This window comes from Buceros rhinoceros, unplaced genomic scaffold, assembly GCF_000710305.1.
Source record: "Buceros rhinoceros silvestris isolate BGI_N320 unplaced genomic scaffold, ASM71030v1 scaffold9372, whole genome shotgun sequence".
Taxonomy (NCBI): Eukaryota; Metazoa; Chordata; class Aves; order Bucerotiformes; family Bucerotidae; genus Buceros; species Buceros rhinoceros.
The window spans coordinates 97213-109981 of record NW_010399470.1 but is presented as its reverse complement, the minus strand read 5'-3'; the positions used below and the strand labels follow the sequence as shown (position 1 = coordinate 109981).

General features: G+C 39.0%; 1 protein-coding gene across 1 annotated transcript; it reads left to right on the top strand.

The window, feature by feature from the left end:
- The first annotated feature begins 261 nt into the window (after nucleotides 1-261).
- Nucleotides 262-11037, top strand: SLC17A6 (solute carrier family 17 (vesicular glutamate transporter), member 6). The gene is made up of 9 exons (XM_010131482.1): nucleotides 262-388; nucleotides 1795-1882; nucleotides 1984-2070; nucleotides 2920-3062; nucleotides 5062-5211; nucleotides 7331-7463; nucleotides 7956-8066; nucleotides 9400-9527; nucleotides 9885-11037. Exons 1-9 carry the CDS (start codon nucleotides 314-316, stop codon nucleotides 10215-10217), a joined length of 1248 nt encoding a protein of 415 aa, XP_010129784.1. The 5' UTR covers nucleotides 262-313; the 3' UTR covers nucleotides 10218-11037.
- The last annotated feature ends 1732 nt before the right edge of the window (nucleotides 11038-12769 follow it).

Sequence of the window (12769 nt, the reverse complement as noted above, 5' to 3'; positions counted from 1 at the left end):
AAGAGTGGAGATATATAGGGAGAGTAAGATCTGCAGCTGTGCCTGCCTAAGATGCATTTCCTCAGGAAATTATGGTAAATAGGTGGCCATGTCCATGGCTGGTCTGGGTCTTATCGACAGGTCATGACTCTGGGTGGACGTAGACACTGTTCCAGCCCAGCAGTTAGAACAGCCCCTCCGTAAAGAGCATACATTTAAATACATCTCTTTTGATATGTGAGCACACGTACAACACTGAAGCTCCTTCCTCTCCTTTCTCTCCCTGCTTCGCAGAGTGTTTGGTGCTGCCATACTGCTGACGTCCTCCCTCAACATGCTCATACCGTCTGCAGCCAGGGTGCACTACGGCTGTGTCATCTTTGTCAGGATCTTGCAGGGCCTTGTAGAGGTACGTGGAGTTGTGAACTAACAGTCCACGTGACAGATGCTTGTTAGCTTTTAATTAGAGTTGGTAACTTTGGGGGGAAATAAAAATTGCTTTCAGCTTATTACTGATTTTCAGCATAATGGATTTCAGGGCGTGACCGACAGCTATTTGATTTTCCTCCATCTACAGAATTACATAGCAAAGGTTTTCCCTGCTGAGAAGAAAATTAGATACTTTTTTAACAGTGATTCATGGAAATCCTACTGAAATCTTGCACTGCATAGGGCTTATATGGTGCTATTCTCATCAGTTGTTTGTTGTCCAGCCTCATGGATTAAACCTATAATAAAGAATGAGGCTTCTATCACAGGCCCTGACCATGCTCTTGTGGGAATGAAGGAGAGATTTTCCACAATTTAAAAGAGAAAAAAAAAATTGAGCCTGACTTCTAAATTTATTAGTTTGTTTCTTCACCAAAAGACAGATTTTAGGCCTGTGATCCCAGGTTCTTTGTCCCTCAGGGCTACACCTCTCTGTTGCATGAGCTCATTTTAACTCGTACACTTTATTGTATAAAAAGGCATATTGAGACTGAAAATATCAACATTTATGTTAACCTCCACATTTGCAAGAAGTTATTTTTCTACTTTTTGCATAGGAAACATCACATTAAGAGAAGAGTGACTCTTAACTATGCACTATAACTTTAAGCAGGAATTTTGTGAAAAATAACGGTACATTCCATATCCTCTAAAATTTCGATGCTACAGGATGCAATTCTTTTTTTTAGGTTTTTTTTTTTTTTGGTTTTCTATTGTTCAGTTAAAGGCTAGGTTTGAAGAGAGACCCAAAAAATAACTGGTTTAAAATCAAACCAAACAGCATCATTCAATTATTTGCTTTAAGTTCTCAAGAAGGTTCATTAAAGACATTAAAAACTTCTCCCTTAACATCGTATTTTTAAGACCTTATTGATCTTATTTTCTAGTTTTTACAGAGGAATGGTAATCTGTATTTCTAAATTATTCTTGAAATGCTAGATAAAAAAAAGTTAGAAGGGCGCCAAAACTGAGGGTTGGAGAAATCAGCCCAGCAGTAGAAGGAATCCATCTTTTCTGTGACTCTGGTACTTGTAAGATTCCTTTTAATTCATTGCAAAACTTTCCTGGAAGGGGAGGAGGAGCAAAAGGAAGTAATTCTGGTTTCTATCTGTTTCATAAGGCCTCTTTAATGATTTAGAGTGATATACAAAACCTAATTCAGCTTGAATAGGAATTACAATTTTCATATGGCTACACTCAGACTTTGCTGTAGAAATGCAAACCATTCTCAACTTCTGGTCTGTAGCAATTAAAAAAAAAATCATGCAAAGAAATTACCTGAGTGGTTGATCAGCATTAGCTAACTTGTGGCACACTGTTCCCCAGGGGGTCACCTACCCTGCCTGCCACGGTATTTGGAGCAAGTGGGCGCCCCCATTAGAAAGAAGTAGGCTAGCGACCACTTCCTTCTGTGGTAAGTAACTGTCGATTTTTTTCTTTGCTTCATTCATCACGTATGAGTACTCTGAGACCGAATTTTTCTCCCTTTTCTTCCACACGTGTCTTGTTTTGCAGGTTCCTATGCAGGAGCTGTTATTGCCATGCCTTTAGCTGGAATTCTAGTGCAATATACTGGGTGGTCTTCTGTGTTCTACGTGTATGGTAGGCACCTTTGCTTGTGTCACTCCAAGATTGTATGACCTTACCCTACCCTTTCTAAAAAATGTTGAAAAAAACCCCCACACAGAAGTGGGTATGTAAAGCTGAAAATATGGTCTAGAGAAAAGGACAATGAAAGAACAGAATTGAAAGGAGAGTAGGAAACAGCATTATAGAATGAGAAGCTATTTCATGGTGAAACCTTCATGACTTCTAGTACAAGCAGTGCAAACCGCTATGTGCTTCTATAGGATCTCAGATCATGTAATGTCACTCTTTCATTTTCACCACACTAAGTTTAGAGCATCTGCTCTGGCTGTGATGTCCCGATTTTTATCTGAAGACCTACATAACTTCATTCCCACCAGTTGCACTACCTTAACTTAACTGACGGAAAAGAACGTCCCGCAGAGTAAAATTGATGTGAACTAGGGGGAAACCTTATAGAAATGTAACAAACTACTCAGGAAGTGCATTGCTGCGCTGAGAACAATGCCACAATCTTTATTTTGCAGGTAAGAAATTCAGTGCAGTAATCAAACAACAGCGGCTTCGCTGCCATGTGGCCATTGCATTGCATTGTACAAATGGAGATTATCAGTGAATATTCACTCACAGTGAAATCGTTCTGTAAATGAAACAAAGGAGAATTCATTGAGCTCCAGCTCTGCATGGATTTTGCACAAATCTATGGAGTCATTTTAACAGACAGTCAGATCCTGTAGAAAATATTTGTGTTTTAAGAACAGTAACACCAATAGCCATTCAAATTTATTATTATTCACAGATTTCTTTCCCCGTTTGCTGCTATGTTGTACATTTCTTTTTAAAGTCTTTCTTTCCATTCCAAAGGGAGCTTTGGTATAGTCTGGTACATGTTCTGGCTTTTGGTTTCATATGAGAGTCCTGCAAAGCATCCTACGATCACTGACGAAGAACGGAGATACATAGAAGAAAGCATTGGAGAGAGTGCCAACCTCCTAGGTGCAATGGAAGTAAGAATATCACTCACACACTTGTTTCCCATAAGAAAGTAGTAAAGCACCCAAAACCCAAATAGAAACAATAATAATAATTAAAAAATCCTTCTTCTTTTAGACAGAAAGGCATGTTTCAAGCAATTGAATTTTTGGGGGGAGATGCAAAACCTGCTGATGGATTTCAGAGTGGATATTGCTTCTGCACGAAGATGATTGTAGAATCGTAGAAGAGTTCAGGTTAGAAGGGACCATTAAAGGTCATCTAGTCCAAGTTCAGGTGGTTAATTTCCTTCCTATATAATTGCTTCTGGAAGGTTTTCCTCTTCCTAAAACTAAACTAGAGGCAAAGCACTACTCAGTGTCTCTTGAGGTTCTCAGAACATCCGAAAAAGCAAATCCTGCCTGTTCTGCGTTTCAATAGCAAGGAGCTGCAGGTTGCAATAGAGCGTGCCAGGAGAGCCGTAGGAACACTGCCCGTTATCAGGGTAACTGTGCTGGAAACATGGTGTCGAGCCTCTCATAACCCAGCTGAGTTCTGCCCTGGCTTAGTTCTCAAGAACTCCTGAAAAACCGGCTGTGAACTCAGAATTTCCCAGCCAATAACAATCCTGTCCCGCTAAATAATAATTTCCTTATTTCTCTAACTATTGAAAAGATTTACAGAAACTATCCTCAGCCCACGCCTACTAACTCAAGAAAGTAGAAACTTTGGTTCTTAAGCCTCTCTTAATCTACTCAGATTTCCCCACCATCCGTTCCCAGCAGACCCTCACTGCCACTCTTCATTCTGTTTGCTAATACGTCAGGATGCTGGTTCCTGATTGATCGTGGGAATAAACTATTCTTCTCTAGGCAAAACCCCTTTGATCCAGATTAAATAGGGAACTGGAAATATTATGGATTCACTTCTCTGATAGCTGGCATTTTTAGGTGTTCTCCAGGGTGTGTCTGCATTGACACTCAATAGCGTTCAGCGGTGTTCACAGTTCCTTATACCTATACAACTTTTGAAAATCGGATGTGAAATGAAATACTTCAAAGGATGGCCATGGGATTCTAACCTTGCTGGATAATTTATGTCTATTTTTTATTGTTGCTTCTTAATTTAACATTTTTTTTGGAAGTGATTATTTGGTATCAATAGTTTGATTGCTTCTGAAATATTTAGGCTGCAATTCTTCCTATAGTATCAAGCGAGCTTTTCTGACTGGCTTCTCGTTAATTAGCTCTCATGTAAGTGTTTTTTAATAGATACACAAGTTATTGCATATATCCATCTCTGGGCTGTTTCTCTTTGAAGAAAAGCCAGTATTCAAATTGGCTAAATTCAGCCTGAAACCTTGCTGAAGCGATTTTCAAACACTCGTTAGGGCCTGGATCCTGTATTTGGATCGAGACAGATGGGCAGAACCCTGGGCTCACGGAGAGGCGCTGGGACTCAGCAGGACTGCAGTTCTGCCCATCTGTCCTGTTTTTTCATTACGCATTTCATTTTAAAAATACAATAAAACAAACAAAACAATCTATTGACCAAGCAGTTTCAGCTCAGGCTTGATAAAAAAAAAATTATCCAGGATGCTGGAGTTCAGATTTAAATGCTAAAATATATGCTAAAAATAAATCTGGATGAAATCTTGTACTTACAGCTTAAAATCTGACTGTTACCTTAGATACAGCAATATTGGCTTTCAAAGACACATTACCATTGTGGACTTGGTACGTTCGTGTTTACATGACTGAAATAATGGTACTTGTACGTGAGCGTTGTGATACAACCAAGTATCACCGAGTTTCCCCACTTGTGCATTTCACTGTAGCTTTTACATGCTTTTGGTTTTAAATTAAACGTGGATACACGTACTTCACGATAACTGAAATTGTGGGAATTCAGATACATAAAGCTGTGCATTACGAGCTTGTTGGGGTATAGGTAAAAATAACAGATGGGAGAAGGGGAAGGTGGATCGTTGATAATGATCAAAATGCAAACTGGATCTCCCTTTCTATGTTTCAGAAATACAAAACTCCATGGAGAAAATTTTTTACATCTATGCCAGTCTATGCAATAATTGTTGCGAACTTCTGCAGAAGCTGGACTTTTTACTTGCTGCTTATTAGTCAGCCTGCTTACTTTGAGGAGGTGTTTGGGTTTGAAATAAGCAAGGTATGTAAAAATAACATAAAGATTTTGTCTTAGAACTCCCTGTATGGTATTTACCAGGAAGAGGAAGGAAAATTGTTCTGAGTGTCACAGGTTTACAAGTCTTAAATCTTCTCCCTCCCATTTACCGTTCCCTTGACCAGCACATCTAAGTAATGACAGTGACAAAGGGTCAGGGGAAGGTGAAGGCAGGATGAGATTTAGTTATGATCTACCTGGGGCCATATTGCACAAAGATCTTCAGTTAAGTGCTGGAAACCCAGATCATGTGTGGTATTAGGAAGGTACTGAGACACCCATCACACTCTGTCCCTGACATCCCAGGGGATACAGGATCCCACTGAAGCTGTAAAGAAAGCATTGACAGGTGGTTCCTTTTCTCCAGGTGCATTTTACAAAGCAGGACCACCTAGATTTAGGAAGGATAGTACCCTTTATCACCATTCTATATCCTCTTTTAAAGTAGTGAGAACTGCTTCCCGTTTTTCACTTTGGAAGCGAAGGAGATGGTGGCAAAACATGAGGCATAGCGATTATTTAAGGTTCTCCATAACTCATACGAGTTTTGGATCAGAGCTGCAGTGTAAGTATGCACACATGCAAACAAGCCTTCAGAGTGTATAGTAAGCTTTCTACTAACAGAGATTTCTAATTTTCTTGTGAAAGTGATGGCGGCTCATGCTTTTGAGTCACTGTGTTCTTTTGATATTGTTCCATGAGGTATTGTCACCCTAAATTGTGGTGTAAGTGACAATTAGATGAGCAGCTTCAAAAGCATTGCCATATTATAAAGTATTGTCAAAATTTTATAATGTTACTCTGCATTTAAAGATGCGCTTCCATCTTTAGCCGGAGCTGTTTTAAGAAGCTTTGCTAAGCTTGAAACATCTGTTAACACATGCAAGAAAAATGGACATGGCCTGTAGAATTAATCTGATCATTTTGCTCTAGATTTTTCTTAGGGTGTATTCAAAGAAATGTGGAGCTTTGTAAACAATGACTGCAAAGTCAGTTTGCACCTGCTGTGGATATGGACGTTCACAAACGAATAGTTACTGTTCCATCAGGAACACCTTGAAGCAGAAACTGCAATACCACAGTTATGTCAGAATTAGTACCTGCCTTACTGGGAGAACATCTATCAGCCTGAAGCTGGCTGTCGTAAATCCCAGTGCCACATATATAAACCGCAGTGAAATACCCAATTTCACAACTTAAACTGGAGAGCAGAGAAAACTTGTTCTCTTTTTGTTCTCCTGGAGTGTGCCTGCTCCGTGCGGATGGAACCCAGGTCAAAGCCCAGGACAGCCGATACACAGTTCAGGGAGGAGTGGTGCAAACCCCCTGTGCCTAAGCGCTCTTTCAGGTACCCACAACAATCAGCTTTCCCTATTAGAAGAAGGCGCCATGCGCACTAAACCACGCATCTGGAAGGTGGTTACATTGACAGGAGAGAGCAGGTTGCAGTTCGTGTCCTGCTCACAGAAACCCCATCCTGCTTTTGAGGGTCTTCAAATACATCCTTCTATCCTGAACAGTCATCACAAAATGACCATGTCTTCCTTTGCCAGCATGTACAGGTTTGGAACACTGTCAGTGGATATTTGGAGTGTTATCTTTCACCACGTACAGAATTTTTCAGACAAGGCTTTTGCCCGTGTGAAATTTGAAGCTTGATGGTCAGCAATCAAAGGCAAACGGCCATTGTGCACCTGAGGATGACCCTCAGGGAATGGGTTTAGGTTTGCTGGGCAACGCTACATCAAACACATCACCAACAGAAACCTAGCAATGCAGTTCAACTCGTTTGAGCACAAATTTTCCGAAAAGAAAGGGCAGAGGGGCTCTAAGTCAGGGGGAAAAGGCCATTAGCTTAAATATAAACTGTGAAAATAATCTGTAAACAAAAAATGTCACGGAATCAGAGGTTGTTAAAAACTCTGGCTGTCCTTCATAAAACACAACTACAACACCACCAGCTTTGTTCATTTAACAAAACAAATTAAGGCTTTTACTTCTAGCACACAGCCTGAAATTGAAGAGAAACAATTGATTAGTTGCTGAATGCTTCAGAAAATGAAGAATCAGTGTTTTCTTACAGTTTATACTCTGCTTATTTCAGGTGGGTATCTTATCTGCTGTGCCACATCTAGTGATGACAATTATCGTTCCTATTGGGGGACAAATTGCAGACTTTTTAAGAAGCAAGCAGATTCTTTCAACCACTACTGTGAGAAAAATAATGAACTGTGGAGGTAAGTCTTCGTCTTTCATTGCAAAGCTTCGATGTCCATGCAGTAAACCCAAACGGTGTGCCGAAGCACTACGCTGTGCAGTTTTGGCGCACCCTCTGCACTAGGAGAGCCCCGACAGCTGCCTGTGGTTCCTGTATGACTGCTGAGAGGTTGAAGTCACAGGAGTCAAATCCTGGCTGTGATAAGGGCTGCAGAATTCATGAGCAGGTTAAGGATACATTCCCATTGGGGTGGGCTGGAATGACCTAACCGAATCACAAGTGTTTATTTTCATCTTAAAACTGACAGGAAGCAACAATAAATTAAAAAGAATAAAATAAGGATTATTTGAGATAGCCAGAACGTGTGTTTTTTAGGGATGAGAGAAATACCTGATTATACTCCACTCTGAGGTAACATTTTGTCTTCTATGAATTATTTCCACATGCTAAGGCCTGGAATACTTGAGCGGGAATTAAACCTGAAGCCTGGTTTTCTTTCTGATTTCCCCAGGTTTTGGTATGGAAGCAACGCTGCTGCTCGTGGTGGGATATTCTCACAGTAAAGGAGTGGCTATTTCGTTCTTAGTGCTTGCTGTAGGCTTTAGTGGATTCGCCATATCTGGTAAGATTATGTTCCTGTCATTAGTAACTTATTTCATCTTAAGAGGTTTTATTCATTGAGAGTCATTTAAGCAAACCTCAGAATTCCAACTGATGTGAGTTTTTTGCGATCATTATGAAGGAAAGTTCAATCAGCACCACAGCTTTTATATGAGATGATTTTTGTTCATACTTCAATATTTTCCATATTCATTGCAATAAATAAGACCTTCCTTTCAGTGAGGTGCTAATGTACACCGTAATTTTTTCTCAAAATCTAATATATAACATAGATGGACTGATATTATACGATGCCTAAATTTACATGTCTTTATTTAAATATAGGCCTTCTTTTTTCACAGTGTATTAGATAATGCTTTGTTACGGCTGTATTTTTTAATACATTTTTATATATTTTTGTGATTTAAAATTCAGCTCTCCCCCTTTCCTGCTCATATAGCACTCTTTCACCTCTGCCTTCCCTTGTTTTCCCTCTGTGACCTTGGTATCCTCTCCCATGCTGGCTCCTTCTGGCTGAAACAGGCTCGCTTTTCTTTTGTGCCAAACATCAAAGGTCTCCTTAATCAAACCTCCCCTTAACTCCACGCGTTCTGCAAGGTATCATCCCTGGTTGGTACAGCTTGATGAGCATGTTGCACTTTCTCTAACAGTTATCCACATCACACTGCGTTTCCCCTTTTATTATCTTTCCGGATCCAAAGATTTGGTTTCTGTGTTTGTTTTTTGAAGGTCTTACTTTGGGGTCAATGAATTCTGTCACATCAGAGAAGCTTGTGTTTTTTCTAACATTATTTAAATAGTTATTGCATAAATTTTGGATGAATTAATCTGCTGGACATGCAAGAGAAAAAATATTTACAAAAATAATAAATAAATAATTTATAGATACTGTCTTTTTACTTCATGTTACCACTCAAGAACAGAAGAACTCCCTTCTGCTGTGACAAAAAGAAGAAAAATGTAGGCAATAGGAAAGTGGTGCAAGCTGGGAGAAGAAATGATGTGTTATTTACAGCATGAAATGCTCATGAATGACACTGCTAAACGTGAACTTTCTCCCTGCCTAAATATCTTCCAGATTATCTACTCCTCATAGCCACTACTGGAATTATTTTTAAAACTGCAATTTGAGGAAGTAAATACCTTTATGATACCTTTTTAGAAGAAAATGAAAATGCAAAGTCTCTGTAGAAATATCTAACCATTATAAGCCCCTTAGAGAAAAAGAAATGCAATTAAACAGCCCAAATAAAACATATTAAAATTGTCAAGTGAAGGCTTTACTTTTCAGAACTGCAGTGACGCTCTGCTTTTGTCTGACCTTTGTATTGCAGGATTCAATGTCAACCATTTAGATATTGCCCCGAGGTACGCCAGCATCTTAATGGGGATTTCTAATGGAGTCGGGACCTTGTCTGGGATGGTTTGCCCTATAATTGTCGGAGCAATGACAAAGAACAAGGTAAACTGCAATGCAGTTTTCAAACCTTCCAGGTTAATACTACTGGTTTCAAGAAAAAGACCTTTCCATAGTACAGCTTGCCAGGATACCCGTGTTAGAGGCTGGGGCCTCCAGGGGATAGCATCCAGGAACTTGCACATTTGAAGCGTGTTATGAGCATCTATGTTCACCACATCAATGCTTTTGTAGGCTAACAAATAATGATTTTTCACATCCAAAGCAAGATGGATATAAATAATTGGAAAGGGGACACCTAAATGTTTTAAATTGGTTTAAATCCCTAGTTTAAATCTTTCAGCTCAGATAAGTTAGAGAAGTCTATGCCCTCGTCTGATTTAGCAAATTTCTTCTTTACAGACACGTGAAGAGTGGCAGTACGTCTTCCTCATTGCTGCTTTAGTTCATTACGGAGGTGTTATCTTCTACGGCATATTTGCTTCAGGAGAGAAGCAACCCTGGGCAGACCCTGAACAGACGAGTGAAGAGAAATGTGGCTTTATTCATGAAGACGAACTTGCTGAAGAGACGGGGGACATTACTCAGAATTATGTAAATTATGGTACCACCAAGTCTTATGGTGCTACAACCCAGGTCAATGGTGGCTGGCCTAATGGTTGGGAGAAAAAAGAGGAATTTGTACAAGAGGAAGTACGAGACTCATACAACTACAAGGAAGGCGATTATTCATAACAAACCTAAATATTGGGTATATTTTGTAGTGTTTGTGATTTAATTCATTGTGATTGTTTGCACACGGAAATAAAATGTGGTATAAACATGTAAACACATATCAAAAAGGAAGGTCTTACTGTAAAAAAAAAATGCATCAAAGTGCAATCTGTATGAGTTGTGACATGTCATCACTTTCATTAGGTTATATTTGTTCTATAAACATTAGAGTTTTAAGGGTTTACTGGTCAAAACTATAGAGGCAATTAGATACTTACAGTATACAAGAGCTAAAACTCATAACTAAGGACTAAAGCACAACTAAGCAACCAAGTTGGCACAACTAATGCTCTTTTTAGCAAGCCAAAATTACTTGATCATTAAAAATGCACTTATATATTTGTTACACTGTATTGAAAGAGATTGTGTTAATTACACACGTTTACTCAGTGCAATGTAGGAATTGTGTGTTTCTTAAAGAAGAAAGGTTGAGTCCTAGGCCTTTCAAGGGGGTTGATCCAGTTCCTTTGGTGGTAATTGGGTCAAGCCTAAAGAACAAATAGGGCATATTGTATGTTTATCGTGATTACATGCTGCAGGCTGCTCTGTGATGAATAAAGGAATTATTTAGGAGTTTTATACTGAATGTTTGGGCACAAATTCTTAGTTCCATTCTTTAGAGGATCTCGTGAAATTGTAGGCATTGTCATGTTCTTCCCTGCATTTATCAACTAATATAAAACCAATATATAATGTTAAGTCTGACTTTTCATGCAGACTGTCAGATCCCTTTAACAAAACCCAAGCTTTATTGTTCTATTCTTTGCAGCATATTCCAACTTTGTACTGGTGTCTTTAGAGAAAGAAAATACCAATATAACCTAGAAAAAGATTTAGTCTTTTACAAAATTCCAAAGAGAAATTTACTATGAGCAAGTAGCCCTATGAAAAAGGAAGTATTTGTTTTGCAGAATATTTTGAAGCCAATAGAAGAAACAGAGAATAATTTAACCCTTATTCTTCCCTTATAGCTTTCATATTTTTACACATCGTGCCACAGTTGTATACATAGATATAAGTTTATTGAAGATACTGTAATTATAGAAAATGTTGCTATTTTAGAAATCCCTGAAATAAAAAATTTATTTGTCTTTCGATTAAACCTAATAATAATGGACACTGAATACGAGTAACATATAAACTCACAACAAACCAAAGTGGTAAATAACTAGTGTTGGGTTGAAAGAAGCCAACAAGCATCATGCTTGTCTTTTTAGCATAACTCAACAGCGACTGCAACGTTAGTGTACCAAGCAATAAGTGCAATGCATTACCAAGTGCATAACCTTCTAGTCTATATATTAACCTTCATTTAGCTTGTTGTATATATTTGGGGTTGTTGGGATCAAACCAAACCGAACCAACTGAAGTTAGCAACACCAGACCACTTCTTAATACTCTAAAATGACAACAGCGATCCATTTCTTAATTCAATCAAATGATTATTATTGTATGTAATAATCCATTCTGGATTCTTGGTCTGTTCATTGTATTGTGCTAGTGATTGGAAACCCTGCTACCGCAATATACAACTTGAGGATTGTTTCTTCTCCTTTTTTTTTTTTAAATGCAGATCATACCTTGACCTTAAGAAACAAAAGTATTTTGCTTTGTGCCTCAAAGTGATGTAAAATGTGACCATAGCTTTTGCTGTGTTTAATGAAAAAGATGTGGACTGTGTCACTTCTGTTGCTGCAAAAAGTGTTAATAAAATGCTCTATTTATCCTTTTATATAAAAAAGGACCATTGTAGTTTCTTGGCATTTTTAAAGATGTGCTTTAATATAGATAACCAGAATTCTAGTCACTACAGAACAAATTCTGCTATCGACATGGAGGTAATACCGTATATGCCAGCTGGGAGCTCTGCAGAATACCCAGTGTCCTGCATTGCCTACTGTCTCTGACCATGCGCAGGTGTGTGGTGGGAGAGGCACCCAACTCCAGACGGTTGTTCCTCCTCTCATAAGGATGGCTGGAGTAGGCGTGGAAGAGAACGGAGCAGAAGGAGCAGTGTGCCAGCCAATGCAGCAAAACTGGGAGAGACAGACTGATCTGTGTTAGCTACAGAGCTGGTGTGCATCGGCATCCTTTAAAGAAAACGAAAAGCATCATAGGCTTGTTCTTGGAATGTTTCCTTTGTTGCTCCTGCAACAAGGCTCCTCCACTGAAACATATTACTTTCTGTCCACGTTAGATAGACCCTACAGGGATCAGTAAATTCAAGAAATCCTATATTAAGACTTTTATAACAAAATTTTTACTCTTTGAAAATTTTCTTCTACCAAGTAGCAGAATGTAGAACCATCAAACTGAACAAAAGGCTGCAAACCACCAGACAGAAGAGTAAGGGGCCCAGTGCTTCTCACCAGCCCCTAGTTGTCATGAGATGCTGAGTCAAGTACACACAAAGTTCCTGCTAAGTGTTTTGATGGACTCGTGTGATGTTGCCATGGAAACTTCCTGAAAGATTCAGAAGTGGGATAAATAGGGGCTGTAAAAGTAGTGTTGCG

Bases quoted from the DNA above. Each gene is read 5' to 3' on its own strand.
- SLC17A6 (XM_010131482.1), top strand. From the start codon at position 314: ATGCTCATACCGTCTGCAGCCAGGGTGCACTACGGCTGTGTCATCTTT. The intron at 1,883-1,983 runs GTAAGTAACTGT...CTTGTTTTGCAG, and splicing joins AGCGACCACTTCCTTCTGTG to GTTCCTATGCAGGAGCTGTT. The intron at 2,071-2,919 runs GTAGGCACCTTT...TCCATTCCAAAG, and splicing joins TTCTGTGTTCTACGTGTATG to GGAGCTTTGGTATAGTCTGG.